The 18,861-nt window shown below is 47.2% G+C and overlaps 1 protein-coding gene and 2 pseudogenes across 15 annotated transcripts in view; 1 reads left to right on the forward strand and 2 right to left on the reverse strand.

The window, feature by feature from the left end:
- Positions 1-18,861, reverse strand: part of EARS2 (glutamyl-tRNA synthetase 2, mitochondrial) — a 40,777-nt gene that overhangs the window by 15,050 nt on the left and 6,866 nt on the right. For all 15 annotated transcript variants that reach the window (XR_013524730.1, XR_004731769.3, XR_004731768.3 and 12 more), the window contains exons 3-5: positions 13,069-13,258; positions 8,235-8,707; positions 5,568-5,676 (exon numbers count right to left, since the gene is read on the reverse strand). Coding sequence is in view for 5 of the 15 variants with exons in the window: in XM_017978811.4 (XP_017834300.2) it covers positions 5,568-5,676; positions 8,235-8,707; positions 13,069-13,258 (772 nt within the window). In the remaining 10 variants the exon portion in view is untranslated. The remainder of the gene's footprint in view (positions 1-5,567; positions 5,677-8,234; positions 8,708-13,068; positions 13,259-18,861) is intronic.
- LOC100407235 (SAR1 homolog A (S. cerevisiae) pseudogene) lies at positions 1,935-2,600 on the forward strand (annotated as a pseudogene).
- Positions 12,336-13,129, reverse strand: LOC144578600 (U1 small nuclear ribonucleoprotein C pseudogene; annotated as a pseudogene).

Here is an 18,861-nt window from a genome sequence, read left to right on the forward strand (position 1 = left end):
CACAAGCATCCACCACCATGCCCAGCTAATTTTTGTATTTTTAGTAGAAATGGGGTTTCACCGTGTTGGCCAGGTTGGTCTCGAATTCCTGACCTCAAGTGATCTGCTGGCCTCAGCCAAAGAGCTGGGATTACAGGCATGAGCCACTGCACCCAGCTATTTTTATTTTTTAGAGACAGGGTACTGCTATTGCCCAGGCTGGAGTGTAGTGGTACCAAACACCTGGGCTCAAGCAAACCTCTTGCCTCAGCTTCCCGAGTGAGTAAGCTGTGACTACAGGCGTGCACCACCACACCTGGCTAATTTTTAAACTTATCTTGTAGAGACAGGGTCTTGCTATATTGCTCAGGTTAATCTCGAACTCCTAGGCTCAACCAATTCTCCCATCTCAGCCTCCCAAAGCCCTAGGATTACAGGCATAAACCATAGCACCTGGACAGTAGCCAACATTTTAAACTAGAAGAGATCATGGAAAAACAGAGTTCTGACTTCTCTTGGGCTATGAGAAAATCTGGCTGCAAAGAGCCCTTGCTGCCCAAGACTTCAACAGGCCGGGCAAAGTGGAGGCTTCCCACTTTAGACTGACAGGAGCGTCACTGCAGTCTGTCAGTCCCTCTGCTCCTCAGTATCTCTTACCCAGCCCCCACTGCCTCCCTGTGCTGCCTGCCTGGCCTCCACATGAGGCTGAATTTACAAAGCAGAATACAGAGTGTCTGCCTTCCAGTCTAGCTTCAACTGTGGGGCTTTGGCACAGAAAAGGAGGTCAAGAATATGATTTCTAAGACTAGGAGGCAGAGGGCAGATGTGTTTGAATTAAGTGCTCACAGTTTAAAAGCCGGGGCCTTCTCCTTTCCAGAATTCCTCATTTTAAAAAATTTTTTAGTTTTTTACTTTTTTTAGACAGTCTTACTCTGTCGCCCAGGCTGGAGTGCAGTGGTACGATCTCAGCTCACTGCAACCTCTATCTCCTGCATTCAAGTGATCCTCCTGCCTCAGCCTCCAGAGTAGCTGGGATTATAGCTGTACATCCCCACACCTGGCTGATTTTTATATTTTTAGTAGAGACAAGGTTTCACCATGTTGGCCAGGCTGGTCTAGAATTCCTGACCTCAAGTGATTGGCCCACTTCAGCCTCCTGAAGTGCTGGGATTGCAGATGTGAGCCATCATGCCTGGCCTCCAGAATTCTTCTAATTACCATATTCCTTCCTTTGGAAGCAGGAAAGCCTCTATAACTCCAACCCTCAAACCACACCCTGTCAGCCTCAGCCCTTTAAACTGCCCTCCCCTCTCCTGGGCAGAATTAGAGAGACCAGACAGATGGAGCTACCCAGGGCAGAGCACCATGCTGAGATGCTTAGCTCCTTATACATGGCATGGAAGAAGGGAAGACAGGAAGGCATGGGTAAGCATCTCATAGGCTCTGAAATCGGACAGGTCTGTGTGTGAAGCCCGCCCTGCCAGGTGCTTGCAGCAGGTCATAAAATCACTTGGAGGCTCAGGATCCTCATCCAGTGGGGATAACAAGAGGGTCTCCTGCACAGGACGGTCATAGAGATTAACTAAGGGCCTTCGTGGAATACACTGACAGCAAGACCTGTACTACAACCTCATCTTGAGGCTGGAGGTGTGAAAAGATGCACTAGCATGTAAGACGGTGGACAAATGACACCCTTAGGAAAGTTATTTGCAATGCGGATTGGCCGAAAAATGTAATTTTATATATATAAAATCTATCTATCTATCTATAATCTATATATATAATCCATATATATATAATCTATATATAATCTATACATATAAATATGTTTATATTATATATATTATATAAATATGTTTATATTATATATATTATATACATATATAAAAAATATATATTTTTTGCGTGTGGTCTGAGGGAGGGTCCGAGCCAGTCGCTGTTTTGCCGAAAGAGCCCCTCAGGCTGTAGTAAGCATTAATAATGTCTTTCATCTTTGAGTGGATCTACAATGGCTTCAGCAGTGTGCTCCAGTTCCTAGGACTCTACAAGAAATCTGGAAAACTTGTATTCTTGGGTTTGGACAATGCAGGCAAAACCACTCTTCTTCACATGCTCAAAGATGACAGATTGGGCCAACATGTTCCACCACTACATCTGACATCAGAAGAGCTAACAATTGCTGGAATGACCTTTACAACTTTTGATCTTGGTCGGCACGAGCAAGCACGTCGGGTTTGGAAAAACTATCTCCCGGCAATTAATGGGATTGTCTTTCTGGTGGACTGTGCAGATCATTCTCGCCTCGTGGAATCCAAAGTTGAGCTTAATGCTTTAATGACTGATGAAACAATAGCCAATGCGCCAATGCTTATCTTAGGTAACAAAATTGACAGAACAGATTCAATCAGTGAAGAAAAACTCCGTGAGAGAACTGGATTTTATGGACAGACCACAGGAAAGGGGAATGTGACCCTGAAGGAGCTGAATGCTCGCCCCATGGAAGTGTTCATGTGCAGTGTGCTAAAGAGGCAAGGCTATGGCGAGGGTTTCCGCTGGCTCTTCCAGTATATTGACTGATGTTCAGACAGTGAAAATAAAAGAGTTTTACTTAAAAAAAAAAATACATATATTTATATTTATATATTATATATAATATATAAAATAAAAATAAAAAATAAATATAATATGTAAAATATATATTATATATATATTTTTGAGACGGAGTTTCGCTCTTGTTACCCAGGCTGGAGTGCAATGGCGCAATCTCGGCTCATCGCAACCTCCGCGTCCTGGGTTCAGGCAATTCTCCTGCCTCAGCCTCCTGCGTAGCTGGGATTGCAAGCACGCGCCACCATGCCCAGCTAATTTTTTGTATTTTTAGTAGAGACGGGGTTTCACCGTGCTGACCAGGATGGTCTCGATCTCTTGACCTTGTGATCCACCGGCCTCGGCCTCCCAAAGTGCATTACAGGCTTGGTATTACAGGCTTGAGCTGCCGCGCCCAGCCTAATAATATATATTTTTAAAGGTACTAAGAAAAACTTGTCTAGAACCTCCTATATAGCCAGATGAGACAGCTGAAGGCAAAAAATCAAGTGGCCCTCATGACCATGCTTGTGATAGATAATACATATGCAGGGCCTCGGCGCAGTGGCTCATGTCTGTAATCCCAGCATTGTGGGAGGCTGAGGCAGGTGGATCACCTGAGGTCAGGAGTTCCAGACCAACCTGGCCAAAATGGTGAAACCCCATTTCTACTAAAATTACAAAAATTAGCTGGGTGTGGTGACACATACCTATAATCCCAGCTACTTGGGAGGCTGAGGCACAAGAATTGCTTGAACCCGGGAGATGGAGGATGCAGTGAGCTGAGATCGCACCATAGCACTCCAGCCTGGGCAACAGAATGAGACTCTGTCTCAAGAAACAAACAAAGAAACAAAAAAAGAAAACACATATATGGTCCAAGAACAGAGTAAGTGCTTAATAAATGATAATGACTATTACTATTTACACCACCATAGTAGTACTACTACTGCTGGGACAACTACTATCTTGATTACTATTACTAAAAAGAATCATAGAGGTGGCTTGATTATAAAAATGTCTAAGGCTAGGCACAGTGACTCATGCCTATAATCCCAGCTCTTTGGGAGGCTGAGGCAGGTGAATCACAAGGTCAAGAGTTCGAGACCAGCCTGGCCAACACGGTGAAACCCTGTCTCTACTAAAAATACAAAAAATTACCTGGGTGTGATGGCGGCTGCATGCAATACCAGCTACTCAGGACCCGAGAGGTGGAGGTTGCAGTGAGCTGAGATTGCACCACTGCACTCCAGCCCGGGTGACAGAGATAAGACTGTTTCAAAAAAAAAAAAAAAAAGTCTAAAAATAACAGCACTTTTGGCTGCATTAAACCTACAGGCATTAATCCTAACATCCCATCCCCTCCCTGACTCACATTAAGCAAAAGTCGGCCTTCATCTTCCTTGTGACTACTGTTCACGCTTCAAGGAGGAATTGAATGAATCACAAATTATCTCTCCTGCCCTAGCTCCATTTCTCCTGAGATACCACTTTCTCTATAATAAGGAAGACAAAAGGCTAGGCACAGTGACCCATGCCTATAATCCCAGCACTTTGGGAGGCTGAGGCAGGAGAACTGCTTGAGGCCAGGAGTTCAAGAGCTGCCTGGGTAACATGGTGAGACTCAGTTTCTATAAAAAATTAGCCAGGCATTTGGCTAATGCAAACATACGTGCACACTTGTAATCCCAGCTACTTGAAAGGGAGAAGCAGGAGGACCATCTGAGTCCAGGAATTCAAGGCTGCAGTGAAACATGATCTCTCCACTGCACTCCAGCCTGAATGACAGAGCAAGACCCTATCTCAAAAAGAAACATAAAATGATAAAAGTACAAATTGCTTATATTCTTTTTGAGATGGAGTCTCGCTGTGTCACCCAGGCTACAGTGCAGTGGCATGTTCTTGGCACGCTGCAACCTCTGCCTCCTGGGTTCAAGTGACTCTCCTGCCTCAGCTTCCTAAGTAGCTGGGATTACAGGCATATGCTACCATGCCCAAGTAATTTTTTATATTTTTAGTAGAGACGGGGTTTCACCATGTTAGCCAGGATGGCCTCGATCTTCTGACCTCATGATCTACCCACCTCGGTCTCCCAAAGTGCTGGGATTACAGGCGTGAGCCACCACGCCCAGCATAACTTTTTTTTTTTTTAAAGACAGAGTTTCACTCTGTTGCCCAGGCTGGAGTGCAGTGGGCAACACTCCACTGGATCCTGTCTCACTGCACCTCAACTTCCCAGGTTCAAGTGATCCTCCTGCCTCAGCCTCCCAAGTAGCTGGGACTACAAGCATGTACCATGCCTAGCTATTTTTTTGTATTTTTAGTAGAGACGGGGTTTCACCATGTTAGCCAGGCTGGTCTCAAACTCTTGACCTCAAGTGTTCTGCCCGCCTTGGCCTTCCAAAGTGCTGGTATTAAAGGTGTGAGCCACCATGCCCAGTCAACTAATACCCTTTGACTCAGACACGTCAACAGTGATCTGAGCTGGAATGATATTTGCAGGTTCCAAAGTGAAGAGCTACTTGCAATATCAAATACATGAAATATAAACTAGATGCCACGAGACAGTGCTTACTCCCTGTGTTGACTGGGTGTGAGGCTGAGTAGGCGAGGTGAGTCTAAAATGAAGATACCCCTCTCCAGGCTTTGGTTGTTAACAGAGTCCACACAAGGGGTGGCCAGAAACACAATGCTCATGATAAAAACATACGTACCATTTACTGAGCACTTTCTATGTGCCAGGGCTATACGAGATACTTTCATACAACATTTAATACAAGATACTTTCATAAAACAATCTTATATGATTGTTGTATGTATAAAATGAGACTATGTTATTAATCCCATTTTAGAGAAGAGGAAATAGAGGCTCAAAGAGGTTAGGTGATTTAGCCATGGTAACAGAGAATTAGGTACCAGAGCCTGTTATCCCCTCTGCTGTAGGGACCGTCATGAGCAAGAAAGTCCTTTCCCACCAGGGCATCGCCATGCTCCCTACTCACCTGTTGAATTCTGGGAGCTTCTCCAAGTCCAACAGGGCTGAGTGGCAGGTGATCTGGGTCAGGTCGAACTGTGTGATCAGCTCCGGCAGAGTCCTGCCCATCTGGTTCCCTGTAAAGAAGAGACGCCCAGCCACTCAGGTTCCTTCCTCTCTTCCTCGTTCCACTTTATCTTTTTTTTGAGAGACGGAGTTTCGCTCTTGTTATCCAGGCTGGAGTGCAATGGCGCGATCACGGCTCACCGCAACCTCCGCATCCTGGGTTCAGGCAATTCTCCAGCCTCAGCCTCCTGAGTAGCTGGAATTACAGGCATGCGCCACCATGCCCAACTAATTTTTTTTGTATTTTCAGTAGAGGCAGGGTTTCACCATGTTGACCAGGATGGTCTCGATCTCTTGACCTCATGATACACCCACCTTGGCCTCCCAAAGTGGTGGGATTATAGATGTGACCCACCGCGCCCGGCTCACTTTATCTTTTTTTAAGAGACATGGTCTTGCTCTGTTGCCCAGGCAGGAGTGCAGTGGTACAATTATAGCTCACTGTAACCTCCAACTCCCGGGCTCAAGTGATCTTCCAGCCTGCCTCACCCAGCTAATTTTTAAATTTTTCTGTAGGGCCAGGCATGGTGGCTCACACCTGTAATCCCAGCATTTTGGAAGGCCGAGGTAGGCAGATCACAAGGTCAGGAGTTCCAGACCAGCTTGGCCAATGTGGTGAAACCCTGTCTCTACTAAAAATACAAAAAATTAGCTGGGCATGGTGGCACGTGCCTGTAATCCCAGCTACTCAGGAAGCTGAGGCAGGAGAATTGCCTGAAGCCAGGAGACGGAGGCTGCGGTGAGCCGTGATCGCGCCATTGCACTCCAGCCTGGGTAACAAGAGCGAAACTCTGTCTCAAAAAAAAAAAAAAAGAAAACATTAGCCAGGCGTGGTGGTAAACACCTGTAATCCCAGCTACTCTGGAGGCTGAGCAGAAGAATCACTTGAACCTGAGAGGTGGAGGTTGCAGTGAGCTAAGATGACACAACTGCATTCCAGGCTGGGTGACAGAATGAGACTCTGGCTCATAAATAGGGATGGAGTTTCACTATATTGCCCAGGCTAGTCTCAAACTCCCAGGCTCAAATGATCCTTCCACATTGGCCTCCCAAAGTGCTGGGCTTAAGGCATGAGTCACTGTGCCCGCCCTCCTTCTATTGTCAAACACAAGGGAGGCTGAGTTAGCAAGCCCTGGGCCCCACATTCCACTTGAATAAAGGGATTTAACTTCTAGCTATGTATATATCAAGAGGCTGAATGAGCTCTTATTTTCAGTAAGGATTCCATCGTTAAGGAAAAAAAGGTCTGAAAACAATCAGGCTAATCCCATTCCCATTACTCTGAAGTCATGAGCTGCAGAACAGTACACCCATAGCCCAGCTGTACTGGAGATTCTGAGTCGACTGGTTTTGGTTGGGGTCTGGGCGTATTTTACAAGCTTCCTAGTTGATTCCAAAGCACAGTCAGGAGTTAAGAACCATGGTTCTAGTGGAGCTTCTTGTGAGCAGCAGCTCAGTCCCACATGGTAACAGGCACTTTGATCAGGCATAGGCCTAAAATGCCATTCTCTCTCACTAGGTGTGTGACTGTGACAAGTTACTCAGCTTCTCTGAGCCTCACAATCCTCTTATAAACAGCGGATGTAAGTATCTACCCCTTAATAGTATGTTGTGAGGCCGGGCGCGGTGGCTCATGCCTATAATCCCAGCACTTTGGGAGGCCAAGGCGGGTGGATCACAAGGTCAAGAGATCAAGACCATCCTGGTCAACATGGTGAAACCCCGTCTCTACTAAAAATACAAAAAAATTAGCTGGGCATGGTGGTGCGTGCCTGTAGTCCCAGCTACTCGGGAAGCTGAGGCAGGAGAATCCCTTGAACCCAGGAGGCGGAGGTTGCGGTGAGCCGAGATCGTGCCATTGCACTCCAGCCTGGGTAATAAGAGCGAAACTCCGTCTCTAAAAAAAAAAAAAAAAAAAAAAGTATGTTGTGTTAAATGAAATGAGACCAGCAGGCAGACTATTTTAGACACATTTTCAAAAATCCTTGCCACAAAGGGGTTATCCTATTTGATGCTTGCTTCTTCAAGATTTGGGTCTAAGCCTTGGACCATGGATAAGTGCTCGGCTTGAAATAAACTAGACTCATCTGGCAGTAAAAGGAAAAAGGAAAAAAAGAAACTAGATCCATATGAATACTGGTCATACTATTAGCATACATGCTTGTAATAGCAGTAATAATGTAACTGTCATAATCATAGGGTCTGTCATTTTTTGTGCTTATTGTGTGACAGCTGCTGGGCTGGGTACCTTACACTTCTGAGCTCAGTGAATCCTAACCCGATGAGGTAGACATTTGTCCGCATTTTGCAGATAGGCAACTGAGGCTCAGAGACTATAAGCCCCTTGAGGACAGGGATCATGTCTGTCTTGCTCACTATTGTAGCCCCAGCACTGAATGCAGCATCTGGCACAATAAACGTTTGTTGAATAAAAGAATGAACTTGTCCAAGGTCACCTGACTGGTAGGTGGCAAAGCAGCTGGGACCAAAGAGCAGGCCTATCTGAGCCAAACCCCTGCTCCTCCTGGCCATGCTCTCTGCTGCTGGGAGTGCTCAGGTGGGCAGGTACCTGCAAAACCCGAGCCACAGTTGGTGACGATGTCCAACAAGGAATCGGGCAGGAAGCCATCAGCAGCAAAGTGCTCCAGGAAAATGTCCCCTTGCCTCTTGGAGAGCTTGCTGCCATCCCTGTTGAGGAGCAGGGGGAGGTGGGCGAAGTGGGGCGGCTGCCAGCCCAGGGCCTGGTAGAGGAGCAGGTGCTTGGCAGTGGAGATGAGCCACTCAGAGCCCCGCAGCACGTGGCTGATGCCCATGTGGTGGTCATCCACCACGCAGGCCAGGTGGTATGTGGGAAAGCCATCGCTCTTCATGATGACTGGGTCTCCCTCCACACTGGCCACATCGTGCCTGTTCCAGCCATACACCAGGTCCTGGAAGGCTGGCGCTGCCTCCTCCAGGCGGAAGCGGATGGAAGGCTTGGGGTCCTTGGCCAGCTTCTGGGCCACCTGCTCCTGGTTCAGGTTCCGGCACCGATTGTCATACCTGATGGGGAGCAGAGCTGTGTGAGTATTATTGATGAACAGGTGGATGGAGTCCTACCTCTCACAGCTTTGTGACCTTGAGCAAGACAGTTACCGCTGCAAGCCGCTTCCTCAGTCTAGAATGGGAATAGTAACACAGTTGTGTGGAAAACTGAGATAACATGGGTTAGCAGACACTAAAGTCTGCCTATCTACCAGCCATCCCACGCTTTTTCCTTGCTAATAAGAAAATGGCAAAACACTTAGTCCGAGGGGTTGAATCCTGATTGGTATAGCCAATCTTGCAATCCTATTGCCCCACGCCCGTGACCAGTCCAGGCAGGAATGTAACCCCACCCTAGTCACTGGCATGCAAAGAAAAGCACACATGGGGAGTAAGGAAGGCTTAAGGTTCTGGGAAAGGTTTTTCTCTCAAAGGAACAAGGAGACATAGCCACAGGAGGAAAATCCCATCTTAAAATTTCCCACTACCCTACTTCTGTCCTCTTCAGATACTGTCCTGTGAGAGGAGCATGCCTGGATTTGCCACAGGTATTTGCAACTGCAGGAGGGAAGGCAATGAAGTCAGAGAGAAGCCAAAATAGAGCCCTATGCTGCCGGTCTCATCCTAGAGTCACCCACCTCCAGCCTTCTGCAGAATCAAAAGATAAATGTCTGATTGATGCCCTGGCTACTCGAAGTGTGGTCTGTGGGCCCCTAGCATCAGCCATCTGGAAGTCTGACAGAAATGAGACCTGCTGACTCAGAATCTGCACATTAACTAGGTCCCCAGGTGATTCATCTGTGAGGTAAAGTATGGTTTGTCCCTTCTAACAGGGTATTCCGCTATCTGTATCCGAAAGTGTTCTAAGACACAGATGCAATGCTTGTAAGCCCAGTCTTTGACACAGCCAAGTGTTCAATCAATAAATAAATGGTGCATGGGGCTGGACATGGTTGCTCACATCTGTAATCCCAGTGTTTTGGGAGGCCAAGGTAAGAGAACAGACTGACCTCTAGAGTTCAAGGCCAGTGTGGGTAACAGCAAAATATTTTCTTGTTTTTGGACTGAGTCTGGCTCTGTTGCCCAGGCTGGAGTGCCGTGGCATATCATCTCAGCTCACTGAAACCTCTGTCCACTTGGTTCAAGTGATTCTCCTGCCTCAGCCTCGCAAGTGGCTGGGATTACAGGCGCCCACCACTGCGCCTAGCTAGTTTTTATATTTTTAGTAGAGATGGGATTTCGCCATGGTGGCCAGGCTGGTCTCAAACTCCCGACCTCAGGTGATCCGCCTGCCTTGGCCTCCCAAAGTGCTGGGATTATAGGCATGAGCCACCATACCTAGCCTAAAAACCTGTCTCTTAAATTTTATTTAAAAATTTAAAATACCAGCCTGGGCAACATAGTGAGACTCTATCTCTAAAAAACATTAAAAAACCAGCCAGGCATGGTGTTGTGTCCCTGTGGTCCCAGCTCCACAGGAGGCCAAGGTGGAAGAATCACTGAAGCTGGGAGGTTGAGTAGCTATGATCACACCATGGCACTCCAGCTTGGATGACACAGTGAGACCTAAAAAAATTTGTTTTCTTTTTTTTTTTTTGCCTGGGCTGGAGTGCAATGGCGCAATCTTGGCTCCACCTCCTGGTCAAGTGCCTCTCCTGCCTCAGCCTTCCCAAGTAGCTGGGATTACAGGTGCTCCACACTAACCCGGCTAATTTTGTATTTTTAGTAGAGATGGGGTTTCTCCATGTTGGTCAGGCTGGTCTCAAACCCCTGACCTCTCGGGTGACCTGCCTGCCTTGGCCTCCTAAAGTGCTGGGATTACAGATGTGAGCCACGGCGCCTGGCTCAAAAGAAAAAAAGTTTTAAAAATGAGTCAGTTGCACGTGAGTGAACAGGAGGGTACTCAGCTGCAGGAGTGGGCAGCACAATGCCTAAATCAAAGGTACTTGTTTCTTCAAGCTCTTCTGGCAGCAATTCTGACAGTGAGATTGACAAAAAGTTAAAGAAGAAAAAGAAAGTTGCACCAGAAAAACTTGTAAAGGAACAAAAGACTGGCAAAACTTCAGGAGCTCTGGGCAACATAGTGGCTTCCGTTTTCTAAATGTTGTTCTCCAAGCTAGCGTATGTTTGGATTATAGAACAACTTGTCAGATGAATACTTGTTTTAAATGTGCATTATTGAATATGTTCTGTCCAAGTGTGGTGGCTCACTCCCGTAATCCCAGCACTTTGGGAGGACAAGGCAGAAGTGCTTGAGCCCAGGAGTTTGAAACCAGCCTGGGTAAAAGAATGAAATCTTGTCTCTACCAGACATTTAAAAAACAAATTAGCTGGGTGTGGTGGGTACATGGGTGTAGTCCCATCTATTTGGGAGGCCGAAGCAGGAGGATCATTTGAGCCCAGGAAGTCAAGACTGTGGTGAGTCATGATTGCACCAGTCCAGCCTGAGTGACAGAGCAAGACCCTGTCTGAAAAAAAAGAATGAAGTTCTGAGGGAAGCTAACCGTCAACTTTATTAAGGAGCATTGCTTTGTAGCTATCACCTAGTGTAAAATAAAATCAACTAATACGATCTTAACTGTTGTGGCCCCCATATATATATTTTTTTCCTGAGACAGTCTCACTCTGTCTCCCAGGCTGAAGTACAGTGACACCATCTTGGCTCATTGCATCCTCCATCTCTTGGGTTCAGGCGATTCTCCTGCCTCAGCAGTATAGACGGGGTTTCCCATGTTGCCCAGGCTGGAGTTGTGGTCTTTTTTGATCATAAGAGCTGGTGCTGTTTAAGGCCCAAAGTAATCGTTTTTACTGACATTTTTGTTTCAACTAAACTTTTACAATAACAAGGATTTGTGTTGCACTGAGTTTATAAACTTTTGGTTTGTGAAATCCATACTTGATTTGTTTTTTTCCAAACAAATGTCTAGGCTTGTCTGACTTTTCCACCCCAATGACACTTCACTCTCTTTTTCTTTACTTCATTTTCCTTCAACAACAATCTCTTTGTGTTCAGTTTTCACTGTACTCTTGAATCTCTTCTTTGATATTATGCTAATTTGAAGTCAGTGAAACTGTCAAAATGTTATTTCAATAAGGTACTTATAATTAAGATATAGGGGCCGGGCACGGTGGCTCACGCCTGTAATCCCAGCACTTTGGGAGGCCGAGGCGGGTGGATCGCAAGGTCAAGAGATTGAGGCCATCCTGGTCAACAAGGTGAAACCCTGTCTCTACTAAAAATACAAAAAATTAGCTGGGCACGGTGGCGTATGCCTGTAATCCCAGCTACTCGGGATGCTGAGGCAAGAGAATTGCCTGAGCCCAGGAGGCGGAGGTTGCGGTGAGCCGAGATTGCGCCATTGCACTCCAACCTGGGTAACGAGCGATACTCCGTCTCAAAATAAAAAAAAAAAATGAAAGAAAACTCCAGGACTGGCTAGAACCTATAGTTGCTTGTGGCTTTGAGAGAATCCCTGAGCAAAGAAACTGGTGAGGCCATGCTCAGATGCCTGACCCACAGAAACTGAAAGGTAATAGACATCTAGGGAAATTCTTTTTTTTTTTTTTAAACTAAAAGAGTTGACAATTTTATTTTCACATTTCCCAATACAAATGAAAACTGCATCTTTTTGTCCCATTTCTCCCCTCCAAAACTATTCTCTTTGATAAGACAGGGGAGAAAGTCTTCCTTATGCTGTTTAGAAAACCCAGCATCACAGTAGCATGATCTCCTGGTGAAGCAGAACAGGTAATATAAAACTGATATAATGAGGCCTGCCCTCTAGCCTTATCTGTCTGGTTGAGTCATTGTGAGCCAAGTGGGCACCGTCATGGGATGGGCAGGAGGTCTCATCATTGGGGGCCTGGGTATCACTGGCATGTGGCCTCCCATGGGTGGCCTCATTCCAGAAGCAGGTCCCACTGGCATCATCCCAGAAGGAGGAGGGCCCATCACTGGCATCATGGGAGGGGCCCCCATATGGGGTGCTAGCATCATCCCAGGGTGAGGAGAACCCGGAAGACTGTGGGGAGCTGGTATCATCGCCCTGGCAGGAAGAGGAACAGAGAATGGAGGAGGTTTCTTTCCTTGTTGAAATGCAGCTGTTGTTTTGTCAATCAGGCACTGAGCCTGCTCTTCCATCATTTCTGATAGTCGTCTTTCACATTCTCTTTGTGTTTCTTACCACTGCAGCGTGTCTTTCTCACAGATGGAGAGTCATGGGTGAGGTATGCATCGCAGTAGTCACTGTAAAACTTGGGCATGTTGCTCTGTAGGCCGTTGGCCACTCCGTTCCCCATTTAGGGAAATTCTTATGCAACACCAGGTAACAAATGCACCCAATGTCAGTGAGGCATCTGCAACAAGTTAGGGTTCTTACCGGGGTGTCTGGTGGTTCCGCAGAGCCTCCTTCTTCAGGAGCTCCAGCCTCTGGGGCGAGCAGAAACAGGGGTAAGCAGCTCCGGTCTTTAGCAGCGCTTCTGTGGCCTGGGCATATAGCTCTAATCGCTGAGATTGCTGGTAGGGCCCAGCAGGACCGCCCCGGCGCGGGCTCTCATCAGGGGGGATGCCTGGAACACGGGTCCAGAGAATCATCATCCAATAATGACAGCTAAGGTACACACAGCGCTCATTCCCAGGCATTATTCTTTAATAGACACTTTATGCATATATTAAAGCTTTAATCCTCATAACAATCCATGACTTTGGCACTAGTACACTGTCCCTTTTTTATTTTTGGAGGCACAGCCTCACTCTGTCACCCAGGCTGGAGTGCAGTGGTACAATCTTGGCTCACTGCAACCTCTGCCTCCTGGATTCAAGTGATTCACCTGCCTCATCCTCCTGAATAGCTGGGAGTAAAAGCAGGTACCACCTTGCCGAGCAAATTTTTGTATTTTTAGTAGAGACAGAGTTTCACCATGTTGGCCAGGCTGGTCTCGAACACCCAACCTCAGGTGATTCACCTGCCTTGGCCTCTCAAAGTGCTGGGATTACAGGTGTGAGCCACCACTCCTGGCCCAATGTCCCTTTTAGAGATGAAAAGTTAAGACACAGAGAGGTGAAGCAGTCATAGTCCCATGGCCTCGTGGAGTAAAAAGCAAACGGAGGTGTACGGGCTCCGAAGCCCACACCCCCCAATTGTATGTCCTCTCAATCCATTGCTTCCCTGGAGAGGGAGAAACAAGCCCAGACCTGGGAACAGCTGACTTAGGAGAAAAAAGCATGGTTCAGGGAACAGCTCGTCAGGACCTAGTTGGACTCCTGGCTCTGCCACTTAGTAGCTGTGACAAGGGATACTGAGATGCTACCAATGTGAGTACCAGGGTGCTGCGCATCATAAAAGAGACTTTTTCCTAAAGCCTCAAAGCCTCCCTTCCAAGTAGGTGCAGTTATTCCCCCATTCTGTAAGGAGAACACTGAGGCACAGAGGTGTTTGTCACCCGGCCAAGTAGAAGGGGCATGATCAGCTTCAAACTCAGACTAATGGGCACTGGAGCCCACGTTCTTAACCACTCATTACACTGCCTCTTTGTGTTACTTAGCCTTTCTTTTCTTTCTTTTTTTTTTGAGACGGAGTCTTGCTCTTTCACCAGGCTGGAGTGCAGTGGCATGATCTTGGCTCATTATAACCTCTATCTCCCAGATTCAAGCGATTCCCCTGCCTCAGCCTCCTGAGTAGCTCGGACTACAGGCGTGCACCACCATGCCTGGCTTATTTTTTGCATTTTAGTAGAGATGGGCTTTCACCATGGCCATATGGTCTCGATCTCCTGACCTCATGATCCTCCCGCCTCAGCCTCCCAAAGTGCTGGGAGCCACTGCATCTGGCCTCTTAAGAGACAGGATCTCACTGCATCACCCAGCTGGAATACAGTAGTGTGATTATAGCACACTGCAGCCTTAAACTTCTGGGATCAAGCCACCCTCCTGCCTCAGCCTCCCGAGTAGCTAGGACTGAAGGTGCACACCACCACACCTGGCTAATTTTTTAGTAGAGACCGAGTCTCACTGTGTCACCCAGGCTAGAATGCAGTGATGTAATCATAGCTCACTACAGCCTCCAATTTCTGGGCTCAAGTGATCCTCCCACCTCAGCCTCTCAAGTAGCTGGGATTATAGGCATGTGCCACCATCCCCAGCTAGACTTAGTCTTTCTAAGCCTCAGTTTCCTCTTCTGAAAAGTGGAGCTAGTAGCCTCCTGTGCAGAGATTGTGAGAACAAATGTGTCAGTGCTTACAAAGCGATTAGCCCAGTGGTGTATATTTAGGACAGTTTCAATATATGCTATAGATTAAATATGACCCCAACCCAAAGTCCAATTCCCTCAAGTCATGCAGGATAAATTTCATTATGAATGCTTTGAGGAGAGGGAACAGGGACATGAAAACTGGAGGATGGTGTTTCTGCCCTCAAAGAGCTTTCAAACACATTGGGAAGATAAGGACATGGTTCACCCTGCTACCCTCAATGCTGACACGAACTGAGCTGAGTAGGCCTGGATTCAAATGTACCAGCCAGCTCTGAGACCTTAAGCAAGTCATCTTTCTGGGGTCTGGGTTCTCATTTGTCAAAGAAGGAAATAAGTAATAACTTTCTCATGAGGATCATCATGAGACTAGAATGAGATGATGTAAGTAAAGTGCTTACCATGTGGCCTGTGCTCAGTGTTCTCTATGCTTTGGTATGTATGTATGTATGTATGTATTTATTTGAGACAGGGTCTCACTCTGTTGCCCAGGCAACAGATCATGCAGAGGCATGATCTCTGCTCATGGAAGCCTCAACCTCTCAGGCTCATGCAATCCTCCCACCTCAGCCTCCCAAGTAGATGGGACTACAGGTGCACACCACCATGCCTGGCTAACTTTTTTAAGTTTTCTATAGAGACACGGTCAGCTTATGTTACCCAGGCTAGTCTCAAACTCCTGGGCTCAAGTGTTCCTCCTGCCTCAGCGTCCCAGTGTTGGGATTACAAGTGTTAGCCATGGCACCCAGCCAGCTGTGATTATCGGTGTCACTTGGCTCCCCTCTCATGGGCCCTCCATTTCTTCATTTGTCAGTTAGGAGGACTGGATCAGGTAAGTTTGCGGGGGGGTGTTCCCTTCTTGATCTAACCCTAAATAAGTCTCTTTAATGTGGTATCTTGAAATGCCCCAGGGTTTAAGAGGGACTCCCCTAGGAGAACTGAAAACATGTTAACTTAAAAAGTGGCAGGTAAACCTTCATAGAGTTTAATCAATGGCCAAAAATCGGAGGTACCTGAAATGCTCATTTACTAGTGAATAAACAAAATGTGGTATATCCACACAATGAATTATTATTTGGCTATAAAAAAAAATGAAGTACTGAGAGCACACAGATAAGCTTCTGCTAAGTGAAGGAAGCCAGTCACAGAAGGCCACGTGTTATATGATCCCATCCATATGAAATGTCCAGAAGTGGTAAATCCATGGAGGCAGAAAGTAGGTCAGTAGTTGCCAGGTGGAGGAGGGTAGAATGGAGAGCGACTGCTAATAAGGAAGAGTTTCTTTTAGGGGTGATGGAAACGTTCTGGAATTAGTGGTGATGGTCGCACAACACAGTGAATCTATTAAAAAACCCTGAGTTGTACACTCTGATATTGTAAATTTTATATTATGTGAATGACATGTCAATTCCCGCGCCCCCCCCAGTAGACGGCGTCTCGCTCTGTCACCCATGTTGGAGTATAGTGGCATGATCTCAGCTCACTGCAACCCCCACCTCCCGGGTTCAAGCAATTCTCCTGCCTCAGCCTCCTGAGTAGCTGAGATTACAAGCATGCACCACCATGCCCAGCTAATTTTTGTATTTTCAGGAGACACGGGATTTCACCATCTTGGCCAGGCTGGTCTCAAATTCCTGATCTCCTTAACTGCCTGCCCCAGCCTCCCAAAGTGCTGGGATTACAGGAGAGAGCTACTGTGCCTGGTCATATGTCAATTTTTAAAAAAGGCTGGGCATGCTGGGTCATGCCTGTAATCCCAGAACTGTGGGAGACCGAGCTACGTGGATCGTTTGAGCCCAGGAGTTCAAAACCAGCCTGGACAACATAGTGAAACACCATCTCTAAGAAAAATAATAATAATAAATAAAATGAAAAAACAAAAACCCAAAGTGAGGTGCTCTAGAAGTCAGCCACCATGGGGTGCCTGAATTCCCGCTCTCTGCCTCGCCAAAATAGCATGGTGGGGGACAAGCTCTGTTGAGGTGCTGCAAGCCTCATTCTCACAATGATGCTGCCCTGGGAATTCCACAAGGGTGGGACCTGCCACCATCACCATTGTTCATCACTGTATCCCTCGTGCCTGGCATGGTACCTGATGAGTAGCAGATCCTCTGTGAAACTGAAGCCTTCATCTTGGTCTGTGAAGCACCATGTAATTTGGCTCCCGGAAAACTTTTTTTTTTTGTTTTTGAGACAGGGTCTCACTCTGTTGCCCCAGGCTGCAGTACAGTGACATGACTGATAGTAGACAGACAAATTCCTAGGCGGGCGGCGACAGGTCCCTGATGAAACCTGACCTTCAAGCCAAAGACAGCCCGAAGCCTGAAAACCAAACTGTCAGTTCTGGATAGAGTCCATGACCGGAGTGAGAACTTCTATTCCTGGCTTACCCACTCTCTCTCTATTGGTTCTTTCTGGATGATATCTTTTAACCAACTGAATGGTCCTTTTTCCAAGACCACACATGGACCAATCGGCAGGCACTCCCCCATTCTAAGCCCATAAAAACGCCAGAATCAGCCTCACAGAGGGCTACCCGCACTTTCAGGGTCCCCTCTTGCAGTGGACAGCTTTCCTTCTATCTCTCAATAAAATTCTTCTTTGCCTTCCTCACTCTACGGTACCTGCGCACCTCATTCCTCTTGGTTGCAGGACAAAAACCTGGAACTCGCCAAGCTGTGGGTGACGGGAATAAAAGAGCTGTAACATGCTTCTGCTCACTGGACTACAGGAGAAAGAAAGCTGTAACATGTTCCTGCTCACTAAGCTATAGGAGTGAAAAGCTAAGACAGTGCTGAGGGATCAGACCTCAGAACTCCCCAAGCCAGAGCTATAACACCCCTTGGAGCTCCACAATGCTGGCATCTCCCAAGTTTTTGGATGCCACCCTGTTCCTCTCATCTAGATGCTGGCGCCCAACACAGAAGCCACTGGTGGCACACCCAGTCCAGCCAAGGGCTGAGTATGGAACCATGGCAGGTGTGGGATCCAAGTGGGCACGAGCCGAGTGCAGCCTGCTGGGCCAAGTGAGCCTAGAAGACACAAGCAAGGCCCCTAAAGAGGTGACGACAACCGCAGAAATTTCCAGCTGGTGAAGTGGCACTGAAGGAATTCTATAATATGATCACAGCTAACTCCAGCCTCAACCTCAACTTACCTGGGCTAAGGTGATGCTACTACCTCAGCCTCCCAAGTAGCTAGGATTACAGGGGTACACCACTATACCCGACTAATTTTTTGAAGAGACGAGGTCTCACTACGTGGCCCAGGTTGGTCTTGAACTCCTGGGACCAAGTGATCCTCTCTCCTCGGCTTTCCAAAGTGCTGGGATTCCAGGCATGAACCCCTGTGCCCAGTGTGGCAAGCCTTCTATCCTCACATCCCTGGTCATTCTTGTTGTTCATTATGCGTAGACCAAGCTGGTCTCTTTGATTCTCCTCAAATACATACAGAATTTCCTGCTGTGGGGCCTTTGCATTGGCTCTTCCCTTTGCTTTGAACATTATTCCCACAGGTCACCACGGGGCTGGCTCCTCATTTCATGCAGGTCTCTGCACCAGCATCACCTCCTAAGAGAAGACCACCCTATCTACAAGGGCACCCCTCACCCCAGTTCCTTGGCCTGTCTGTTATTCTTTTTTCCATACAGGTTATCATCACTTAATATCATGTGAAGGATGAATTAGGAGACAGGAGCAATGGTCCATGACTGTGATGCTAGCACTTCAGGAGGCCAAGGCAGGAGAATTACTTGAGTCCAGGAGTTCAACAGCAGCCGGGGCAACACAGCGAGACCCTGTCTCTACAAAAACATAAATTAATAAAATTAGCCAGGTGTGGTGACACACAGCTATAGTCTCAGCTACCAAGGAGGCTAAGGCGAGAGGATCTCTTGAGCTCAGGAATTTGGATTACAGTGAGCTG

This window comes from Callithrix jacchus, chromosome 12 (genome assembly GCF_049354715.1).
Source record: "Callithrix jacchus isolate 240 chromosome 12, calJac240_pri, whole genome shotgun sequence".
NCBI classification, from domain to species: Eukaryota; Metazoa; Chordata; class Mammalia; order Primates; family Cebidae; genus Callithrix; species Callithrix jacchus.